The sequence below is a fragment of the Gracilinanus agilis genome, chromosome 2 (assembly GCF_016433145.1).
Source record: "Gracilinanus agilis isolate LMUSP501 chromosome 2, AgileGrace, whole genome shotgun sequence".
NCBI lineage: Eukaryota > Metazoa > Chordata > Mammalia > Didelphimorphia > Didelphidae > Gracilinanus > Gracilinanus agilis.
In genome coordinates, this window is record NC_058131.1 from 658,908,078 (window position 1) to 658,932,682 (window position 24,605).

The 24,605-nt window shown below is 37.3% G+C and overlaps 1 protein-coding gene across 3 annotated transcripts in view; it reads right to left on the bottom strand.

Annotated features, from left to right (window-relative positions):
• The window catches only part of NRG3 (neuregulin 3), a 1,114,098-nt gene extending 1,093,082 nt beyond the window's left edge, over positions 1 to 21,016 (bottom strand). For all 3 annotated transcript variants that reach the window (XM_044662771.1, XM_044662770.1, XM_044662769.1), the window contains exon 1: positions 20,188 to 21,016. In XM_044662771.1, coding sequence (XP_044518706.1) covers positions 20,188 to 21,016 — 829 coding nt within the window. The remainder of the gene's footprint in view (positions 1 to 20,187) is intronic.
• Between the last annotated feature and the right edge of the window lie 3,589 nt (positions 21,017 to 24,605).

The window sequence follows — 24,605 nt, forward strand, 5'->3', positions numbered from 1 at the left end:
AGGGATTTATGGAAAAGAATGCTACCCACATTCAGAGGAAGAACTACAGGAGAGGAAACACAGAAGAAAAAAACTGCTTGAACACATGGTTTGATGCAGACATGATGGGGGATGTAGACTCAAAACGACCACACCAATGCAACTATCAACAATTTGGAAATAAGTCTTCATTGATGACACATGTTAAAACCAGTAGAAATGTGCATCGGCTGTGGTGGGGGGGGGACTTGGGGGAGTGAAGGGGAAAATAAGAACATGAATCATGTAACTATGGCAAATTTTTCTAAAAAGTCAAAAGAAAGAAAAAATATAACAGCACCACCATGTGTGGTGTTTCCCAGCATGGAAGACAAAAAAAGGAGGAGGCCACTGGTGGCCTCAGGAAGATGTTTGATCTTCAGTCCTAAGACCAAACTATTTTTTTAAATTTAAAATTAAAAAGTTGTTTTAAAAGGCCAAAAATGGTTAAGAAATTAATATTTACTTTCCACAAAATTAAACAAGGTCATAGAAAAATAGTATTATGATAACAAGAGGTCATATATCATAATTATTAGTATATATAATAGATATAAATTAAAATATATAAAAATAGATCATGAATTAAAGAGATATATTCACTGGAGGATAGACTATGTTACCTTTACTATAAATGTTTAAACATACAAATCTAAAGGAATAAGTTCATTAAACTTTGGGATTGTTAGCCTGGAGTTAGAAAAGGTCAGGAGTTCAAGTCTAATTTTTGTTTTTATTTTACTGATTAAAAAACAAAGAGGATTTATCTTGCCAGAGAAGGCAATGAATAAGCAATCTTTCCAGAATATTTCATACATATTAATGTTTAGCCCTAGTAATTCTGGAAAAAGTTTCTGAAGTGTTCAGGAAGACAATAAGATAACCATTAGAACCCTCCTGGAGAAGAGGGAAGTTACATCTTTGTCTCACATTAGGGACGTTGATATCTTTCTCTGCTCAAATATTTTGCTCAACTGTATTACATTAATTCATTTATCCTAAAAGCATTTGTGAGGTACCTACTAGGTGTCAGATATTATGTGTATTTACAGATATAAAATGAAACAATCCTAGCTCCCAAAACACTAGTATTTCAGCCCTCCTTCTCCAGACTCAATACAATTTCACTGGCTATCCACTGTGTCTAATACACACATTCCCTCACTACCTCTGCCTCCTGATTTCTCTGGCTTTCTTTTAGACCCAGCTAAAATCTTATTTTCTGTAGAAGTACTTCCTAGTACCCCTCTCCTATAATAGAATCTTCACTACATCATTTAGTTCTGATTTATCCTGTATACTTCTTACTTGTATATAGTTGTTTATGCTATCTCCCACATTAGAATGTACCCCTTCAAGAGAAAAACATGTCTTTTACCTTTCTTCATGACCCCTATGCTTTGAACAATATTTGGCATATAGCAGGCTCAACATAATAAAAAATTAATTTAATTGAAATATGTATAACAAATCTGTAAATAAAATTGTAATGAAATGAATAATAAATACATATAAATGTAAAAGATAAATACATATAGATGAGCACATGAGAAAATTATAAAAGTTCTATTGTAAGATGTTAGCAACTATAGAAAGAGGCAAAATAAATTTTATTTAGTTTAGTATGAATTTGATAAATAATTTTTTTTTAAAATAGATGAAAATACATCATAAAATCAGATAATTTTTGAGTCTAAAATCTCTTAAACTACAAATTAGTGTCTGGTTGGCACATCTCTCAAGAGCTACAGACTTGCATCAAGGCTTAATTAGTATTTTTTTTCCTAGCCAGAGTATCCCTGATGGACTGAAGATTGAAGATCAAAGCCTCACACATGTATATTCAGTGAAGCTGGCTGCTAAAATTTCTAGCACATCATATAGAATATTTCAAACAAAGAGAAGTAAATGCTAAAAAAAGCAGTAAGCAATTGGAAATTCACATGTACCAGATATTTTTTGGTTGTTTTATTTCTAAATTGTGGTATTTGAAAATCCAGTGTCATCCAGGTATATTCAGGTTGCTCACTCACGCTTCCACCCCTACTGGAGTTCAATGATTTTTCAGTGTCACTCATTAGTCTGAGCAGTGGTAGACTTTGGATCGCTTGAGGTAGCTGCCTTACTAAAAAGTTCATGAGCCAAGTTACTTAACCTTTCTCCAAAAAAATTAAAACTCACGTTTTTGTTCCTTACCCATATGGTCATAAACAGAATTGCAGGCACACAGAAAAGAAGAATCCAGCATAGTCTCAAGAGGAAGGATTTGAAAATGAGAGCAAATAACATGAGAACCTAACACTATTCTTTTTAGGAACCATGAGGTACAGAGGGGCTGGTGTTCTGCCATCAACTAGCTATAATTTTACACTGAGCAGGCCACTTCATCTTTCTTGGCCTTGATTTCTTTATTGGTCATTGATTAGGGCCATTCCAAGTGTTACCACCTATGACCCTTCCCACCCTTAAATCCAAAATAATTTCATTATGCAGATAAGGAAAACAAAACTAATAGAAGTCAAGAGACAGGAAGAAGCCCACAAAGATAAAAATTAGAGAGAGAATCAAGGTCTTCTTTGTCTTTTGACCTTGAATTCAGGGCTCCTTTTATCTCTAGGTCTGCCTCCTCTTTTCTATCCATTTAATTTTGTAATAGTCCTGTTTGCTTTTAACATTCTGAAATGTAAGAATCACCATGGAAGGGGAACAATCTATGTTGTTCTTATTTTCTTTTAGCTTTTATTCTCTATCTGAGATAGGTTAAAGAACTAAAACCATAATTTTACTAATGGAGAAAACAAAACAGACTACCCAAAAGAAATACTGAGCAGCAGAGTCAGGTCTAGGACATCAACCGGCTGACCTCTAGCCTGTAGTTCTTTTTACTGACCTTGGTTATAACCTATATTACTGTATTATACATTTCACTTTATATGCTGAGCTGCTATATTTCTACAGAGGGCAGTCTCATCATCACCCTGCTTACATGGTTTTTCATGATGGATGGGCCCTGGAGAGCCAGAGAAATACTATATAACACCAGGGATCAAGAAAACTGTCTGAGCACAATCTCTTACAAGGTAGTTAAAAAACAAAGATCAGTGAGCCCTTACAGTTAAAATACTTGTGACATCTTTAAAAAAAAAAAAAAAAAAGGTATAGGGATAAAAGTCAGACCTGTGATTTTATGTGTATAAGGAGCTCCAAATAAGGAACCCCACTCTATCAATTCAAACCGACACTTTCTTGAGAGCTTATAAATTTAGAGAATTTCCTAGAAGAATGAGAAATTGAAAGCCTTGTGCAGGATCACAAAGCCTCTCTGGGTCAGAGGTGGGACTTGAACTTAAGTCTTCCTTTTTCCAGTGCCTCATCTCCATAACTCCTCCCTGCCTCTCAGGTCAACAAGAAAAAAAAACTAGGAACCTAGAATATCTGAAATATGCCTGCGTTTTTTAAATGAATGACCTTCTCTCTTAAATTGACTTTATTGCTCATTTACTATTTTATCAGCATTACTGTTTCCCAGAGTAAAATGTTTTATTACCAAGGAAACGCAGAGCACACCAGTATCCAAATGATACTTCTATTTGTTGGGTCTCTTCTGCATCGTCTCATTATAAGTTCCATTTTAGAATCCCCTATTATTCATCAAAACATCCCTTCATAAGCATTTATACGACTCAGCATGTAGGAGGATTGCCTAAATTGAGTTGGGGGGGCAGGGAATAGAAGCATTTTTTTAATATACCAAGCACTGAATGCATCTATTTATACTTCCAAATGAAATATTGTATGCGATCCAGAAATGCCTCCAGGAGTCCTCACTCTACTATTTTTGGAATTGCTTACTTTCATATCTTTACATATACCTCACAATGATGGACCTACAGCTGGCTACTAAACTCAACATCTGTCAAAGAAAAGGAGATGAAATTGAAGAAAGTTGCTATATACACGAAAGGTTCATCAGTTTAGCTGGCACGATCATTGTCGACCTTTTCACTATTCCAGATTCAATTTAATAAGCATTAATGAAATGTCTACTATGTATAAGGTAAGAAGCGTAGTTGATAATGAGCTGGTCCTGGAGTGAGGAAGATTAAGGTTCAAGTGATACTTCTGAAAACATTGACTGTGAGACATAAGGCAAGACACTTCATTCACCTCATGGTGCCCCTTGGCACAGTTCTCTAAGATTATACTTTATTCAGTGATTCTCAAACTTTTATTTTTCAGGTCAAGCAGAGTATTGTTTTTCATGAAGAATTACAATACACTGGATGTTTAAGTTGGCAACACTACTGAGGAGGTGAGAGACTCAGAGGGGCATATATTTCCCTTTAATAAGGGCAGACTTTGGGTTGAATTCTTTTCAAGCTCAAAGACTAATGCATAATGGGCTCTGTATGTAATAGGCAAATTTTGTTTATTTTTGAATACTACACACTTTATGAACATAACATACTATGTATGTTGGAAAATTAAAAATTAATAGAAATTCAGAATTTTGAAAGCATGAATATATATATATATATGCACAAAAACAAACATTTACAAAGTGCAAGCCATTGGGATAACCACTGGGGATAAAATGACTGTACTGAAGGAGTTTGGGGTTGATTAAAGATACTAATGAAAGACAGATTCCATCATTTTAATAATTTAACTCTCATTTTTCTATCATTTTCTTCCTTCTTTTTTTTTAAACCCTTACCTTCCGTCTTGGAGTCAATACTGTGTATTGGCGCCAAGGCAGAAGAGTGGTAAGGGTAGGCAATGGGGGTCAAGTGACTTGCCCAGGGTCACACAGCTGGGAAGTGTCTGAGACCAGATTTGAACCTAGGACCTCCCGTCTCTAGGTCTGGCTCTCAATTTCTTCCTTCTTTTAAAATCACATCAGAAATTTTTTTCCTGCTTTTTTTCTCCCTCCCTTCCTCAAATACGGATAACAAGTTCACAAGTGAGCAACAATGCTTTCTTTCTAAAAATAATGTCCAACATCTTTACCCATTAAATATTATATTGGAACTGCTGATAAAACTCACTCTCATATTTGTGGGAGACAGTGGGGAGAGAATGCTGGACTTTGGGCCAAAAGTCTTAGGTTCAAACAGATTTAAAAGTACTTTAAACTCACTTTAAAGGTACAATTTTGAGCAAAACTCTTAGCTACTCACAGAGACTGAGTTTCTTCGTCTAAAAGGGGGAATAATAACACACTACCTGTGTCATAGGAGTCACTGCTTGGAGAATCTTCCCAAATTATAAAGTACTACAAAATGGCTTATCTTTCCCCCTGCCTCCCCTCTTCTCCATTGGTGAAAAGACAAATAAATTGCTATAGAAGGGTAAAGGTTAGGGATAATAAATAAACAAAACAAAATAAAAAGGACACAGGCTTCTGGATAAATAACAAAATAGAAAAATGGACCCTAAACAAATTCTCATTTTTAGAAATGACCTGCTACCTATGCATACCAAACTTTACAGGTGTTTCCAAGTCTGAGCAATATAGGCCATTTGTAAAACTGGGCCACTGCAGTGGCCCTTCATCATCCCTCTCACTAGAGCACAAATTGTAAGCCGTCCTTCTGAGCAAGCTAAAAATACCATCAAACAATCAAATAATCTGACTTGCCTGACACCAAAGCACTTCTATTTTGGGAAGGTCAAGAGGTTCCCAGGATTGTATGTACCACCAAATTGAAGATCAGAGTGATCTTCCCTGCCCAGAAGGGAAAAGGAGCTGATAAAATGGGTCATGGAAGGTTTCCTAAAATGCAGCCTCTTATTCTCTTTTTGGATATATGTAGTGTTTGTCATACAAAGATATAGACATCTGGTGGAGAAGTAGCAATAAAGGCAAAACGGTATAGTCTCATTCAACTAAGTGCCAAAACCTGGAGAAATCCAAGAAAAAACTGGGAAGCCCAGGAAGGTATCATCACCATCATTATTAAGTATAGGAACATATACTGATAAAAATGCTTTAAGTATTTTATCCTGTAACCCTGTGAGGTAGGTACTATAGCACTCATCCTCACCTCCACTGAAAAATAAGGAAAACAGCACAATGAGGTTGAATGACTTGGTTATAAGTTATGTAACGACTTCATTTTTCTATGAACTAAATAATGTGGCTACTCATAAGCAGAAGGAAAATACATAAGGACATTCTGGATAAGAAAATGAAAATCTTCAAATTATAATGTCTAAATTCAGCAGTCATGTCATGGCAACCAAAGAATAGCCAGAACTAGAATATCAGAGGCACCGCACAGGTTGTAGAGTTCCAAATGTTTTAAATGTAATTAAATAGGCATCTAAGTGTATATGTGTTTGTCAGGGCAGGGGAGAGGCAAGCATTTATTAAGCATATACTATGTGCTAGGCACGGTTTTAAATAGTAAATAAATATTATTTCCTTGGCTTCTCACAACAACCCTGGGAGGTAGGGGCTTTTATTTTCCTAATTTTGCAATTAAGGAAACTGAGGCAGAGAGTGAGCCTAAGAAACTTGCTAAGGGTCATATAATGAGTTATCAAAGGCCACATTTGAACTCAGGTCTTTGTGAGACTGGATGTGAACTCAGGTGTCTCTGACTCTAAGGCTTATATTCTCTGTCTTTTGTGCTACCTATCTGCCTCTTAACTGTGTGATATGCATTTATACATCTAAAATGTGCAAAGAATGTATAGTTTTTTAATTTAGAGACCTCTTAGTGTGAGAATTTTTTCCAACACTGAACATTGGACTATATCTAAAACTTATTCTTTAAGTCCTAAGGCGACTAAAAACTAATTTACTTGCCCAATAAACAATAAGTTTCAGATGCTATATTTGAATCTGAGTTTCCCTTAAAGTCTAATACTCTAACCCATACTTTCTATATAAATTCATACATGTCCATTTTTACACCTATATGACCAGTTATTGTTCAAATTTTAGAAGATGGATACTTGTTTGAAATGTGAAAATTCTGCTTACACAAAAAGTGTCTGTAGTTATCAGTAAAATAGAGAGCAATTGTTTAAATTTCTACACTTCTGATATTTGACACCAAAGATGCAAGAAGAAGACGTTTTTCCCCATTGGGTTCAAAATATAAAGCTAGTTATTCTTCACAAGAGATATCCAAATTTTAAAGCAAAATGATGAAATTACTAATTGTTCTCCTTTCAAAATTAATGCTCTTTTATAACATCTAGATTTCCTGTTTTTCCTTTATCTTAGTGCCTTCCCTCTGGCATTATCTTTAATTCATCCAGTCTATATTTCATTCATTCATAGTTATTTGCTTTCTGTCTTCCTTGTTATAATATGAACTCTCTAGGGCAAGAAATATTTTTACCTTCCTTTCTGTCCCTAAGCACTATGTGCTTGGTACATAGCAGGTATTTAATAAATGCTTATTGATTTACTGCAAGTGTGTATATGTGTGTGTGTGAGAGAGAAAAATTCTAAAAGAAATAAAATGTCAAACTTTTAAAAAAAGTTTTGATTATGTCCTTAATTCACTTATAACACCACTCACTAAATTACTCACTAAATTATTTTCTTTGTTTATTGAAATCTGATATTTTGAAGTATTTATTTTTACATTTATTAAGTAAAATTGTATAGTACTTTAGCATTTTAAATAAAGATCCCAAGTTCATAGAATTTTAGTGTATAATAGATTCTAAGAGCTAAGATGATTTGGGGAGAATTTAAAGTTATAAGGGGCATTATAAGTCATCTAATTTATGGGTTCCTAAATTTCTTTTTGGTCCACAGATCCTTTTGTCAGTTTGATCAAGCCTATGGATCCTTTCTTAGACTAATGTTTTTAAATGTATATGTATCAGTGACTATTCTGGCTTCACAACAAATTATATATGGAGTCCCTATTGGTGGGTTTTGGTGTATGCCCTAAATAATCTATGGTGGAGGGACCCACTTGTGAGTTACCAGGGACCTGTTTCTGGGAGGAGATATTCTGCATTGACCTAATACTTGAGCTGGAGCATTCTCTTTTTATTGGCTGCATAGCTAAATTGCCTAGATTTTAGATTTAGAGAAATATAATCATTCTTTCTTTTTAGTGGGGAAAGATATCTTTTCCTTTTCCATAAGCTCTGTGGCCCTGAACAAACTGATCTTGTGGGTTTAGTTTAATTTAGTATTCTTTTTCTTTTTTTTTTTTTTGTCCTTTACATGGCTAGGTTCAAAAAATAGAATCTCCAACCTGGAAACTCAAGTTCCAAGGTTCTAAGCCAAGAATTCTAGACTGGTTGGAACTGGCCCAGCAGGGAACTCCTAAGAAACTAGGGTCGTAAGATGAAAGTCGAGGGAAGATTCAGTCTTGGAACTTGGTGAGTCTAATGCTACCTAAGAATTAAACTAAACTGTGAGCCTATGCCCCCTTCCCTTCTAAGAGAGAAGGCTGAGTATGTTTATGTATATGGGCTGTTATGCCCTGCTGAGCATTGCTGGGGGGGGGATGTCTGGGTGACTGTCCTTGCTATATCTTAAAAGGAAATATTTCTTTGTAAAAGCTAATCTGACTATTAAGAGGTTAAATAGAGCTATAATCCATGAACTCCCTAAAATGGGGAGACTAGTGGGAAGAATGGGACTAGAAAAGAGCCCTGAAAATTATCTGCTTCACTGAATCCCAGTACTCCTTACCACAGCATGGATCTCACCCTGCACTGAAAACTGTGGTCAAGTCTTCTGAGTTCACATAAGTTTGATAAGTCATATCTCAATATACTATGCCTTGACCCCAACATCCTGACGTCATTGGTCTTCAAAAACAAAGGACCAACAGCAACAATAAAATTAGGAGAATATAATCAATGAGGATGTGATAAGCAGACATGAGACATTCTAGCTCCTTAAGTGGACTGGAAATCTCTGGGGATGGGGTGAAGTATAACACACCTGGTCCTTAAACAGTGGGAGCTGAAATAATGATAAATAAAATAAAATACTTATGTTAACAAAAGAGACCAATAATCCTGTAATACAGTCATCAAAATCTTTAAAGAAATAAGGTCACAGAACACAGGTTAATAACATAGAAAAGTGACATTTTTAAAAGTTCACATCATAGATTTACAGCTAGAAATCATCTCAGAGAACACCTGGACCAGCCTCTACATTTTACATATGAGGAAACTGAGATTGAGAGAGGTGATTTGCCTGAGGTAACATAGTAAAGAAGATGGTATCTTATTTTAGATTGTTGATTCATTTACTTACTTCAAATCTAGCATTCTTCCCAAGCTGAAATGTTGAAAGTAATTTACCCAGTGCAACATAGTTGACTCTCAGAACAGCCAATCAAACTCAAAGTTTTAGATTCTACATCTAGGGCTCTTTCTAAGAAATCACCTCAAAGCTTCTCTATTATCTACTCTAAATCCCTTATTTTACAGATAGGGAATTTCATTTCTAGAGAAGAAAAGTGATTTGTTCAGCCTCATGGACAGCAAGTAGAAGAACCAACATTCAAACCAAAGCTGAACTTTAATTCCTAGCATTCTTTCCCCTATATTGTACCACCCTCCTTTCTACAGTCTCCACTGTCATCTTTAAAGATATTAATCCCAGAAAAGCTTTTTTAAAAGCTTCTACTTCCCAGACTAACTGAAGTGTCTTCATCGTATAGCATCAACAAAAGTTATTTGTTTAGTCACCATTACCAGCCTTGTTCAAATGTCAAATAACTGAAGAAATGGGTTCCAATATTCCAAATAGCTCCATTTAATCACATTCCATATGTTTCACTTGACCCTGTTTTAGGTTAACTTGAATGTTATCAAGTCATTTAGGTATAATAGAAATCCTTAAACTTTTACAACGGTCAGCCATTTGCAGTGCATTATAGGAAATGGTATTTCATTATTTGTCATAAATTACATAAAGCTGTTTTCTCTACATGGTGGACATGTGTGAAAGATGAGTAAAAGATGAGCACTGCTTAGCAGGGAAACTGATGAATCAAGTGCCAAAACAGAGAAAAAAATTAATAATTGATTTCATTAAGAGCCCAGTTTACATTTGTGCTATCTTTCCTTTTAAATCACTGACAATTAAAAAAGGGGGTGGGGAGAAGATCCAATCAAATAAGATAGCTATTTGAAAATACTGCAGACAAATAACACTAATCCATGTCAAAGGCTTCCTTTTTATAAGTACTCATGTCAGTGAAAATGATCCAATCTGTATTTTAAAAAATAAAGAAAAGACTCTTTGCTATTAATACTAATTTAACAGTCTGCTGTTACACAGTGTTAGAGCCCCTCTATCTGGTAACAACTAGCAATCAAATAATATTCTGGGAATAATGAGCTGGGATCTGAAGATGGATAATGATAGGTATTTGGAGTAAGGAAAGAAAAATATGCCAATGAATTGAGGCAGATGACAAAGTTAATTTGGGTTAAAGGTAGATAAACAGATAACATTAAGGATTAGCAATGTGAATATGAAGACATTCCTGATAGCTACTTCTTGGTCTTAAAAATTAAAAAAAGTCAGGGTTTTTTTTTTTTTGAGCCTAAATGTAGGCTAAAGAAGAAATAACTTTCAGTGTATTCATCTTTCCTGTGCTGATTAACATAAATGGGAGATGCATGGGTTCTCTTGAGTTTATAATGGATCAAATGCATTTTCTTTTGTCATCTTTATAATGACAACACAGTAAACAGGGTCTTAATGCACTTTATAAATCATGACCAGAGAATAAAGTTTCACTATGACAAGGTATATCATTATAAAATATTCTCCTAAAGGATTTTTAATCCAATTTACCTTCTCAAAATAGTTATAAGCACATCACAAGGCAATTTAAAAGCTTTCAACTTTTGCTTCTCCAGCTTACTGATAGAGATTTTTATTTTCATGCTTTATTGCTAAAGTAGTAGGTTTGTTTTTTTTTAATATTTAAGGATGTATCAATATGACTATGACAGAATTAAACATCATCAAAAGATCATATCTATTCCTTATGTTGCAGCATATTCATACTCAGAAGATAACCTAAATAAAATTAGTATCTGTAGTTTTCCAGCCCCAAACAGGACATTCTAGAAGCTCTAGATTAGACCACTCAAGCTCTAAATTACATTGTGCAATAGATCAGATAAGAACTAACAATGTGAACTTTAGCATGATACTTGGTCTTTGTTCAATTTTCCTCATCAGTAAAATAGAAATAACAATAGCATCTAACTCTCAGGATTCTTGTGAGAATAATACGTGACAACATATGTAAAGCACTTTGTAAATTTTAAAGCATTTATATAAATACTACTCTCATCATCATTACTATTAAAGTCACAATATCAGTTCTATTATTCTTATTGATTTTAGTAGAGAGAAGATGAGTTCAAATTATACTTCTGACATATAATGGCTATGTTACCCAAAACAAATCCTTTAAATTCCTACTGTTGCTATAGTAAATCTGTAAGAGTATAAGATTTAGGGAAGGTACCAATTTGCATGGGTAGAGAATTTCTTCATTTGAGAAATCTTAATACCAAGGAAATCACCAAGGAAATCCCAAGAAAAATACCAAGGAAAACAAGGTACTGACTCTATTCATTCTCTCCCTTTTTCTTCCCCCTTCTGTTCTTCCATCTCTCAGTCTCATATGTCATGAATAATATGCATGTATATGCATATATAACATACATATATAGTTAGGTTTTGTACCTCAAAACCTACTCTTTAAAGAGACCCATATCTCCTTCATATGCCTAGATTACATAGTACTACTTCAGGAAAAGGGATTAGTGAGAATAACCTTTCCATCATTTATGTTTTCATCACCATACTCTATGTTACCCTCACAGAATAAAAAAAAAAATCATTTTGTTTGCAGATCTTCTCTGACCATTCTCTTCCTTTATGCCAAGACATTGCCACTTTTGAGATATGCCAGGTTGCCATCCTGTCACCAAAGATAATGGTTCATGAAGATACAATAAAACAGCAAGACATAACTCAGTAGTTGTCTTCACCTAGGCACACACTTTAGGCATGAGTCTTTCCAAATTGTTTCCATTAAAACTCTGAAAATGTAAAAGTACACATATTTAAGTGATTTCCTTTACTGAAACATTCAATATGTCAAATGCACTGCTGCCTAAATTAAAATCATCAATGTCTTTTACTTAGAAAAGGGGATGTGAGTATACCTAGCACCTCTTTTTTCTTTTTCTTTTTCTTTTTTTATAAAGACCATTCCAGATGCAAAACAATAGATTCATTGGCGGGTGTGAGACACAGGCAAAATATCAGACCCTAAAAATTAAGCTTTCTGCAAGATCAACTAATTCACGAGAGCTCTATTAGGAGTAATAACAGTTCTTATGGTGCAGAGATCCTCTAATCCAATCCACTCATTTTATAGGTGAAGAAACTAAAGTTGAATGATTATGCGTTATTTACCCTCACACAGGTAGGGTCAGAGACAAAGATTAAAGCCAAGGTCCTCTGACTTCGAATCCAGCAGTCATTATTTTCATTGATGTGATTTCTAAGAAAAGGATTGGACCAATGGTTTTAATCACCACATGAGAAGTTCCCTCTACCAATGCGAATCTTCTTCACCTCAGAAATGAGTACTCCCCATCTTTTGCCTCTTTGTAACTGCAGAATTTAACATAATGCCTTAAGCATAATAGGCCCATAGAGATTGATTATTGACTGATTAGAGAGCTGTCTAGACCACTATGATCTTAAATCACTGGTCCAGCGTCCCACAGCCAATTTGTGCCAGAGATGGAAATTGAACTCAGATCTTCTTGGCATTCATGCCAGCTCTACACCACTATATTATACAGCTTCCTTCTTGGAGGAGTCATAAAGAAAATACTCTGGGTGAGCCCTAGTAAGTTTTTCATTTGTTTTCTCAGGGCTTAGTTAAATAATTTCAAAGTAACTTTTCTTTGCGGGGCACCTTTAGTAACCTACTATCTACTCTTTTCATCTACAAATTGAGAATTATAACATTTATACTTCATATCCTACAATGCCGTATTATTCTTGCAGTTTCTCATAAAGATAACTTAATTTACTTTAGGAAACTACAATTTGAAATCATCATGAAGATACCTTAAGTAAAAAAAAAAGTAACAATTGTCATTTCTGCCACACATTAAAGTTTATAAATCACAATAAAATTTCTCTTTTGACCACGAATATTAAAGTTAACTAATTTGGGGTAGGAGGGGATTAAGAGAATTCCAGCTTGCTATTTAATTTAATTTCAATGAAAATCTGTACCTACTCTAAAACTTACAGCTTTAAATTGTACTCAAGCAATCATTAAGCCAGGATACTTATGCCCATTGAAGAACTCAATTCAAGGACCTTACAGGATCCTGAATATCTTTACCTGGTATAAATTCACACACTCCTAAGAGCACAGATATATGGACAAGTGAAAAGTCATATATTATGGTGGGGGGAAATATTTCCTGAGATCTATACAGTCTTTCTGAAGCAATGCTATATACCCTTTAAACAAAAGATAATTGTAATAATTACTTTTTTCACTTTCATATAATTAATTTAAAAACAGATCAAGAATGATTCAGGCTTTAGTGTGATTCTCAAAAAGGTGGGGTGGATATTAGTGTCTTGAATCCTATCTTTAGAATGAAAACTATAAAGTTTTATTAAAAATCAAAACTCATTCTGATTCAGTATTCAAATATAGATAAGAACAGAACTTCTTCAGGAATTCTTCTCATAAATCTTATTTTAGTTGTCTTAAAAGCTGTAATATAAATAGAAATAACTTGAACAACAAACAAAATAAGATAAAAAGGTCCCAAAAATCTAAACAAATGTTCAATGGAAGAATAAACTAAAATAATTTACATTATACTCTGAAGGAATTAAAACTAATAATCAATAAAGGAAAATTTATATTTCCCTGTAAATACAGATGTTCCGTGATTTAAAATCATCAAAAACTTTGGTTTGGTTCCTTTTTTCACCTAAGAAAACTAATATAGTGATGGGACAATTTGAAACTTCAAATACCTTGACAAAACTCACAAAAATTGGCATAGTAGGTTTCAGGGACATAGAATATTTGAAAGATATAAAGGATAGTCAGGAAATTTTGGAGCAAAATACTATCATGGAATTTGTCATGAGTATTTTCAAACATGTAATCATATTTTGATGGATGTATTATTTCATGTTTCACATTTTAATATTCAATGCTGCCATCATCCATGGTTTCACTGAACTTCAATTTGCAACATGAAACACCAGAGGTCCACACAGCAGTTTAAAAAATGAATGCCTCACAATTATTCCAAAGTGTTTTTAATCAAAATAAAAATCATTTTTTCTTATTTACATGAGGTTGAGTAAATTTTAATTTGTATTAAAATGAAACTGAACTTGTGATTTCCTTGGTATAGAGATCTTCTGGGGAGAAAACTATCCCCCTCATTATCAATATTTAAAGGCAATTAGTACTAAGTGGGTGGATGGATAGATAGATGGATGGATGGATAGACAAAAAAAGGAAAGGGGAAGGATGAGGGGAGGGAAAGAAAGGAAAGAAGGAAGGTCTGTGTCGTGGACTTTAATAAGTGTTGGAGTTAGAAATACAAGCAAGTAATACAATACCCTCAAGGAGCATAAACAAAGGGAATGATGGAAAGAATATTCAAGATAGCAGTACTTAGAGATGGATAATAAATGATGTGGAAGTCCTAGGCCTTCTTAAGAAAAGTCATAAATTTATTTATTTACCAGAGCCAGAGGAAAGGTTCCAGGTTCAGGTGGGGAGAAGATGATGAGCCAACAGAACACCTGATGTGGAGGGGAATTAGAGTATTGGCCAGGTCACTCACATTTTAAATGACTTGCCCAGAGTCACAAAGTCAGTGTATATGTCAGAAGCAAAATTTAAATCAAGACCTTCCTCTGCAGCCATCTCTCTTTCCATTATGCATCTGACTTTTCTTCTCACTAAAACTGATGATACAGTTCTTTGTGGATTGTGTCTTGCTCTTCTCTTCTGTCTTTAAAAGCAACTTAGCCTTAGCGAGTTACGTGAGGGTCAGCAAGGATAAGTATTCCAATCTTGGCCATAATGCTAGTAAATGTCACAGAGAGGATTAGAAGCAAGGTGGAGGTTTTCATGATTCCCAAATCCAGCTTACTATCCACAGTCTCTCTAAGGATACATTATAGAAATCCTATAGAGTTCCTTAGAAAAATCAACATTCATCTGTGATATTTGTTAACTCAAATGCCAGGACTATACTACAACATGAAAATCTGAAAGTGAAAATTGATTCACATAAGTGAAGATGATGATTTTCATTTTCCTTGGTGAATGAAATGCAAAACAGAAAAATTAAAATGCATAGAAAGGCTCAACTTTATGATACTCCACTTGCTCTCACACATTTTAAAAACCCAACTCCATCTTCAAATGCCTCATTCATTTAAGGTACAAGATCTGGAGGAAAAATGTTTTAGCACTAATGGAGAGTTACAAACACAGAATTTCCCTAGATTAAGGAGAAAAATAAAAGTTGTCCCAAAGACCAGATGCATTACACATGCAGTCAGAATTTGTTTTTACTAATTAGTCCTTAATAACTTTTAAAAATCAGGTACTTAACCATGTATTACATTTTTTTACAAAGCATAACTGCACAAAGAATGGGGGAGAGGGGCGGAATAGGTTAAATAAAAATAAAGGGACATACAATTATAAACTATTAAGAATATTGCCTACTATCTATTATATGCTCAATGTTCAATTTCCTTAAGGAAGAAACAAGATCAATCCTTTTTAATTTTTTTCTCCTCAGGATAAACTGTTAATAAATCACCAAATAATGGAAGTGTAGATAGCCAGGTGTTCTTTTTTTTTTTTCTTTAAGCTCATGAAGTGCAGAATAAGCAACTAGAAGTCACGACTTGTGTAGTATAATTGATTAAAGCATAGAAGACTCATAAGCCTGTATTAAGGCCAAAGGAAATCAAAATATACTCAGGTTGCAGCATGTGCTCATAAAAAAGCTCTCAATTGGATTTCAGAAGAAGTATTGATCTAGAGTTTTGTATCCTCTCTCTTCTTGGCTACCATGTATGATTGGGGTCAGTTACCTCCTACGACAGAGTTCTCTGTGGAAGCTCTGGCTCATGTGAATAAGAGACAAAATGTAATACTGTATTTTTATTAACAAACTTTATTTGTGAAAGCTTATAGATCTATTTTTATGAAAGTCTAGACATGGTCAAAATAACAAGAAAAACAATGATAATAAGTTTATCTGGAAATGTTTAAAATTTAAACTCAACCAGTTAAGAGTTTTATATAAACTTAATTATAAAGCCTCATAATATACCAAATTTTCTCATCAATGAAAAATTTCCCTTGGAAATGTAAAAATACTTCACAACATTACCACTCAGTATTGGTAACTAATATTTAAAAAAAAAATTAAAAAGCACCTTGATGGCCCACCAAGTATAAATCAGAATATCCTATTTGTCCTCAATGGAAGAATTAAAGCAAAAATCATTGTCTCTGCCTATTTCTCTTTTTCTTTAAATATGCATATCTCCAATTAGTGTTTTAAGGGATCTAACTTTCATATTTCTTAGGCAGTAATTTCTTGCATGACTATATCCCACAAAGGTATTTCAAATCTTAAGAAATTAAAAAAAAAGATAGTATCAAAAAGCTATGTCTACAAATTCCCTGCTCACTGTTCTCCCTGTCTCTTCTTCCTGTGTCTCTGGCCAATGTTGACACTCTATTTGCACTAAGATCCAATAAAGTGAGGCAGTGAACACTCTTTACCTTAGACTTCCTGTCTAAATTGTCTGGGCCAGGCTTGATTGTCAGACTGTGAATGAGCCAATGGCTATCTAAAGGCTTTAAAGCATTTACCTTTAAAACACCTCAAGAAAGTTTCAAGGATGAAAGAAAAATTAGTAGGAATGAGAGTAATCAGTAAGTAGTCCATGCTAAGAAAGAACATATAATTCAGCTCAGAGATATAATAAGGAAAGGAGAGCTAATTCTGATATTTCCCTCCCTTCCTTTTTCTTCCTTGGGTCTTCAGGCTCAGTCTGTAATGAGAATCCCCACAGCAACTGAATACCTTTCTCCACACTGGGCATGCCCAGTAGTAAAGGCAGATTTTAATTTTAAGTGGTGCTTCCTACTATCCCCATAGCAGTATTTGAATTCTTGAATGGGCTAGTCAGCTCTTAGCCTAAGTACTGACCACCTATAGAGAGAAGGCCAAAAAGAAAGCAAATGTGGACATTATATAAATTCTTGAATATACAATTCAGCAGAATTCCTTATCAATCAACAGAGAAGGGGCTACTTTGTCTTAAAACTCAAGTCATCAGTATTCTTTCAGTATTCAGATAAAAAGTATAAATCTAGGACTTTCATTTTTTTAGTATCTCAAACAGTGAGGAGCCAAGGAAACAGAAAGGAAGACTGGAAACAGGAGCTTAGGAGAAAGGCAATATTTTTCTCCCATGGGACCTGAAGTCACATGATCAGAGCAGATGAAAGATGTGAATGTGAGCTAAACTGGGGACTCCGTACCAGGAGCAAGGACAACATTGTACCAAAGCCCTAAAAGGAAAATTGCACATTTTTTGGTTAGATAATGCTGCAGCCTCAGAAGAATGGTTTGGGGGGACAGCACTATTTCCTTTCCTCCTTTTTTTTCCCCTTAAGATTATGAGATCTATAAATGAAAATCCCTCCTTTTAAGGAATCTGTATAATCTTCAATTAATGATGATTTATGTTGTTGATAGACTCAAAACATCAAAACAGATCTTGTGGTAGGTAAAGGACATTCACGTTATTCTCCGATTCAAGGGGGTAGCAAAAAAGTATATGTATTATAGCAAAAAATAGAGAAAAGAAAGAAAGCAACCAACAACTATATATCACCCAGATCTAATTGTTCCAAAGGCAACAACTATCTCACTGGCCATGTGAACACTGACACCATTTACAGAATTTTTCTTCTCCTTAGGGTGGAAGATACTGCCAAGTGAATCATTATTTATTAACCAGGCTGCTGTTCACATTTGCACACTCTAGGAAGGGTGGAAACAACACTGGGTTTTCCCTTAAGGACCCCTGAAAGGGAACGCAGAAGGCAAATCAATTGAAGGAACCTTAAGCATCAACTCTACCCCTTTACTCTCTAATAATAATGCTCAGTCACTATGGACAGTAAGCCAACTCTAACAAACTAGGTAGCCCCTAGAGCTGGAAAGAGAACAACCCATTTGTCTTATTCATAAAAACAACATTAAAGAAGGAATCCAAAATCTTGTGTTTTTCCAGGAGATAATACATTCCTGGATCAGGAATACTCTAAAATACAGTTTCTTTTCCCTCAACCTTTGCTTAAACAATTAGCCTTTCTGCAAACCCAAGTCTGGTTTCTACTTCCCCACCCCAAAGGAGGGTCCTTCCACTTCCAAGGAAAGGAAGATCTCTCACTAATGACTGCCTTGGCCCAGGGCTGACAAGTATCAAGTTACTGCCTTGTTTGCCATTCTGATTTGTGGTAGGTTCCCTCCCTCCTACCAGCACCCAATTTATAATCCTTGCCTCTTTCTCCAATTCACATCATGATATTGCTGTGCATATTGACTCTTTGTCCCAGGGCTCATAAAAACAGAAATAATAAATTCTTTGAAAAGAAATGCTTAAATGTCCAAGAAGCTGTACCTTATCTAGATAAGACCTAAGACCTTCACAGCACTATGAAATTCCTGAATCAAAGCAATTGACTATTCTTGAGGGAGATACTGAAGAGTTAATGGAGAACACTGTTCTTTGCATCCTAGATCCTCTGATCGAAAATATTAAAAGCCAGTTAAAGACAGCATAATTAAAGCATTTTGTAGAGTGGCACTGAACAGAACTCAGACTGGCGGTCTCTGTGTTTGTCCTAAATAACCTTCACAGGTTGCAGAAAAGTGTTACCAGATCCCAATCAATTGTCAGATTAGCTAGTTCCTGAGGGATTTTAGCATAAAACCTTAAGCCAGGGAGATGTGCTGATAGTTGGAGAGAACATTTTCAAAAATGTTAGCAAAGAACACTTTGCCTTTATCAAAATATCAGTCATCAGTAAATCAGGGAGTAATGCCAGTAATTTACTAGAGAAAGTGGAGGGTGCATTCAAAGGCATCTACTTCCTAATGGCTGGGTGCTTTACACATATAGATTGCAGAAATCATGCCCCTCCAGCTTTCCTTATTTTTTCAGACCCAGATGTGGAGGGACCAAGTGGGTGTGGGGGAGTTTTGTAACCTCAGTATTTAGAAACGGGGAGGAAATCTTTCTTGGAGGGGGTTGGTGGGGGGCGGGGAAGGGGGGGGTTCCATTGTCAGGAATACTGGCTGGCGAACAGCAGCTCTGCAGGGCTTCCATCATATTTCCCCCTGGTTAACTTAATCTCACTCGCCACAGAATCAATTTCAGCACCTTCTAGATAGCCACTGGCGAATTTGGGGGTCATCAGTTAAGCCTCCTCATCATTGATTTTTTTCCCTCCCTCCTTTCTCTCCCCTCCTCCCCTCAATTGTTTCTTATTAACTCTTCCAGGTGGCAGCCGGTTGGGCAGGGCGGCTTCCCGGTTTATATACATCATTTTATATACATACTGGGCTCAAATGGCTGCTTCTATTATATTGCAACCTCTTTCAAACGACCAAACTTCCCTTTGTTTTCAGTTTTGTTTAAGGGTGTTTCTTTGGTATTTTGGAGCGGTGAGGGTGTTTATACCCCCCCCTCCCTACACACACCCACACCCCTTAAATTCAAGCCTAGCATTTCTGCAGTCATCAGGGACTCACTGGCTTTTTAACCCTTTGAAGAAGAAGGGGAAAAGAGACCTCTTCTCACACTTGTCAAAGACTCAGGAAAGGAAAGGAGGAGCCTTGAGACTTCCTCCTAGAGAACAAATTTTTATTCTTTCTTTGGCCAATATGAACCAGTTTTCACATACTACTCCAGACACGGGTCTAGAGTGATTGCTGTTCGGGGACAGGGGGTAAACGCAGGAGCCCCAAGGGGAATAGTATTGTAGATATACTGTAAATCAAAGGCAAGAAGGCTTTCTTTTTACTTACGAAATTTGGGGCTGGTGCTAGTTTCTGGTGTGATGGTGGTAGAGGAGGAGGAAGAGGAAGAGGAGGAGGAGGAGGAAGAATCCTGAAAGGGAGACAGGGTCCAGGAGGGAGTTGAGTCGTGGAGGTAGGAGGAGGTAGCGTATGCCGCAGTGGGCCAAGAGGGCATTGGCTGGGTACTGGGGGCCCCTGGCAGGGGTGGGCGGGAACCCTGCGTGCTGCTGCTGAAGAAGGGGACCGTGGTGGAGAGTACTGTCGGGGGGGCTGCGGTGTGCCGCACCGTTGTGGAGCGGGGGCTAGCCCGGATGGGCACCCGGTGCCCAGGGAAGCGAGTGGGCGCCCGCGTGATGGTGGTCAGGCGGGTGCTAATCCGGTTGGGCGTCCTGGAGGAGGCGGTGCCGGACGATGGGGTAGAGGTGGAGGTGGACGTGGTAGTCGTGGTTGTGGTGGTCTCCATGCCCTTGGGGAAGGAGCTGGGCTTGGAGAGGAAAAAGGGGTCCTGGCCGATCCCCTTGGAGTCCACCAAGTCGGTGGGCACGTACTCCTTGACGGAACCCACCACGATCCATTTAAGGAGCATGAGGCTGAGCCCCAGGCCGATGAAGCCGATGAACAGGGGCACCACGCAAAGCCAAGTCTGCTGCCGGTTCCATACAATGCAGTTGCTACAGCGTAACTCCCGGGGGGGCTCAGCCGCCCCTTCCCCGTCCGGGCCCCCGCCCGCCGCCGCCGCTGCCCCTTCCTCGGCGGCGGCGGCGGCGGCGGCGGCCGCGGTGGCAGCGGCGGCAGAAGCGGCACCAGGTGGGGAGGCACCGCTCGCCCCTTCACTCATCCTAGGAGCCTTTTCACCTTCGCCCCCCGCGAGGAAGCCAGAGAGACATCAGGGACCGGGAGCCGGCGGGCGGAAAACAGCAGCAGCGGCGGCGACGACGGCGGCGGCAGCGGCAGCAGCAGCAGCAGCAGCAGCAGCAGCATGCGAATCTTCACCCTTCCCCCACTCTCCCTCCCTCCCCCCCCCCAAAATAAAAAGGGAGAGAGACAGCGAGAGGGGAAGGAGGCGCTGAAAGAAAAGGGGGAGGGGAGGGAGGAAAGGAGTAGGGGGGAAAAACCCTTCCCCACAAAATCACCAGTCTTCAAGGCTCGAAGTCAGTTAATAGCGGGGCATTGGTCCTTTCCCAAAATGAGCTCTCCTCCTGTGTTGGCCCCCGAGCATCTGCCGAATCAGCCCCGTCACCATGCTGTCTCCATCCACACACAGGAGCCTTTCCAACATCCTCCTCCTTTGCCCCTCGGCGCTCCCCGGGGTTCTTCTCTCACAACCCCCACTGCCACCCGTCTCCCTCCCTTCCCCCTCTTTTTTTTTTCTTTCTTTCTTTCTTTTTTTTTTTTTTTTTCTTCTTCTTCCTTTGATTCCTTGCAAGTCACAGCAATCAACCTTCTGGATTTTTTACGATCTCAACCATCCGAATGGAGAAACACCAAGTCACATTCCAACACAGGGAACTGGTCCCACTTTACAGGCGATTTTTCACCCACCTCTCTTCAATTTTTTCCCCCTCTCTTTCCTCTCCTCCCTCTTCTCTCTAGCCTTGGTGCACTAGCATTCCTCGGCTGCTTCTTTGAGAGCGACGGAGCAGCGAAATGCACCTGTTATTCAGCGGTCCTGCAGCCAACCCTTGGACAGCACTTTAAAAGAGAGACCAATCCGAAAGCAGAGCGGAGGGAGAGGAGACCACAGCTTTTCCCTCTCGCCTTCTCTCTCAGCCAGGATCAGCACCAGCGCCAGGACCAACCTGACATCCGAACTCAGGGAAGCTCTCTTTTCAGCATCAGTACTCCAAGGAAAATAGAGACAGTCTGATTAGGGGCTGGATATCAGACAAAAAAAAAAAAAAAAAAAAAAAAAGAAAAAGAAAAAGAAAAAGAAAAAAGAAAAAAATACAATTATTTTTTAAAGTACACCCAGTTGATGTCCAAACCTGCAATTTAAAAAGGGGGAGGAGGAAGAGGAAAGATCTGTGGAGTCACTGGATAGAGACACAACCAGAAGCCAGCTTTTGCCAACCTTGCAGCTCCCAGATTCAATTGTGTATTCCTAGTGCAGAGTCAAAGGAAGCAGGCTGGGTTTCAGGAAAAGTATAGCGCCTCCCACCAAAGCCTAATGGTGGTTTCTTAATGCGCATAAGATAAATAAATGATCCAAGCAATCCCCAACTCCCACCCCACCCGAAAAGGTAGATGGCGAAATCCGATTTTCGACAGGTTCTGAGCCCATGTCGGGTGCTAATCCAATAGAGTTTCATTTAAAACTGGAGGGAATGTGCATGTGTGACTGTGGATGTCTGCGGATGTGCGTGCCAGCCAACTCACTCAAGTGTGGTTTAGAAGGAGACAGATACCTTCACACAGGATTTCCTGCAAGAGATATAATGGGACAACCTTCTTTCTACAGTACTTGCAAAAAGTACCTGAACCAAATAGGTAGTATCCCTCAAAGAAGTTTCCCCACCACCACCTCCTCCCCTTCTCTCTTAAATAAGCATTATATATGAATGTATACATGTATTATGGATGTATAATTTTAGTTATGCTTCAATATAACTCCTTAAAGAAAATTATGTAATATTATGGTTTAGAACTCTCATTTATAAAATGATAAGAAAAGAGGTAGGAGAGAATATTGGGCAAAGGAAATAACCACTGGAAGAGCCCTAGAAATAGTATTGAAGAAAACAAGACTAAGAGTAGCTGAATGTCTAATTAATTCCATGCTAGTTTACATTACAGCAGGGCAGAAATTAGGAAAAAGAAAGGATAGAAGTAACACCTTTGATTTCTTCCCTGTGGAACTCTGGGATAAGAATAATTCCTCTACCAATACCAAGAGACACTTTCTCTGAAACCTATACTACTATAGAGTTTCTAAGAGGTTAAGTGTTTTGCCCAAGGTCAGGAAGCCAGTTTGAGTAAGAGAAAGTATCTAAATCGAGAACTTCTTGGTTCTGAGGTCAGCTCTCAACTAGAGATGAAAAGAACCTCACAAGACACTTCATAACATGTTTATCAAGACAAAAAGTAGTGCCCTCCAAATGCCACTCCCACCCCACTCTATCTGAGATAGCAAACACAAATGTATTTGAGTCACTGGGCCAGCCATGTTTGGCTAGATCAAATAGGATAGAGAATGCCTCTGTTTCTCCAGACTGTAAGTCTAGAGTAAGTCTGTAAGTCTCCCTTAGAGCTGTAAATGTCTCAGATTGTGTACATTTATTCAAGAATGCACAATGAAGTAAAGAAAACTGTTGGGGGAAAAAAGGAGTAGGAAGAGGAAGATGAGGAAGGAAAGAAAGGAAAAGGAGGACAAGAGAATAGGGATGAGGAAGAGGGACTTTCTTTCCCCAATATGATAGGGTTTCCCCACAGAAAAATGATGTGAAAATTATTTTGGTGGTTGTGATGTTATTGTACTTTCATTCTGCTGAGATACTGAAAAGTTTCTATGTAGAAAAAAACATTTAGATTATAATTTATAGAACACCCCCCTCCCATTATCTGGAAGTGACAATTCCAAGTTTTAAAAAAAATGAAGAAATTATCATAACACCCCTGAGGCACATATCCATATTTCTTCATCTTAAAACATACACACACATACATTTTAAATGCTCTCAGTATTAGAAGTCTCATTGTTTAAAAATCTACAGACACTTACTATGACTTACAGTGTATTTTTCACCAAGAAAATAGAATGGAACAAATAATAGCTTTCCAAAGAAGATGCTGTGAAAAGACAGCAGGTGTTATAGATGGAAAATCACTTCTTAAGGAGATGTTAGGGTCATGGGATCCCTAATTTTTCTTTGACCTCTTCACTCTACATAGTAATCCCTTTGCCTCTCGGGAAAATAACTTTGATGCTGGTCTCATCCAACTCATGATTTTGAAACTACAGTTTTGTTTTATTTTGGTCTGTATTTTTTATTTCATTCATTTAACTCACCCCAGGATCATAGGATTAAAAATCTAGAAGATTCTAAGATTTAGTACTAATATTCAAAGATACTGAAAGGTATCTTGTAGGCCATCTCGTCTAAAGCTTTTATTTTAAAGATTAGGAATGGAGGCCTAAGGACATTGTGTTCAAAATAAGGACCAAAGTCAAACAAACCATGAAGAGCACATATGGGATTTGAAATCAAATCCTTTGATTTCTATTTCAATGTTCTTTCCATTGTACCATACATTCCCTCCCTAAAAAGAACTCACTTGGGTCAACATACAGACCAATGTCTGGATTAAATCAGCATGACATTCTTTCCCCTATTAAATGGTCAATGGATATGAGCAATTAGTTGAAGAAATCAAAGCTATCAATAATCATATGAAAAAATGTTCTAACTCCCTCTTTGTTAGGTAAATGC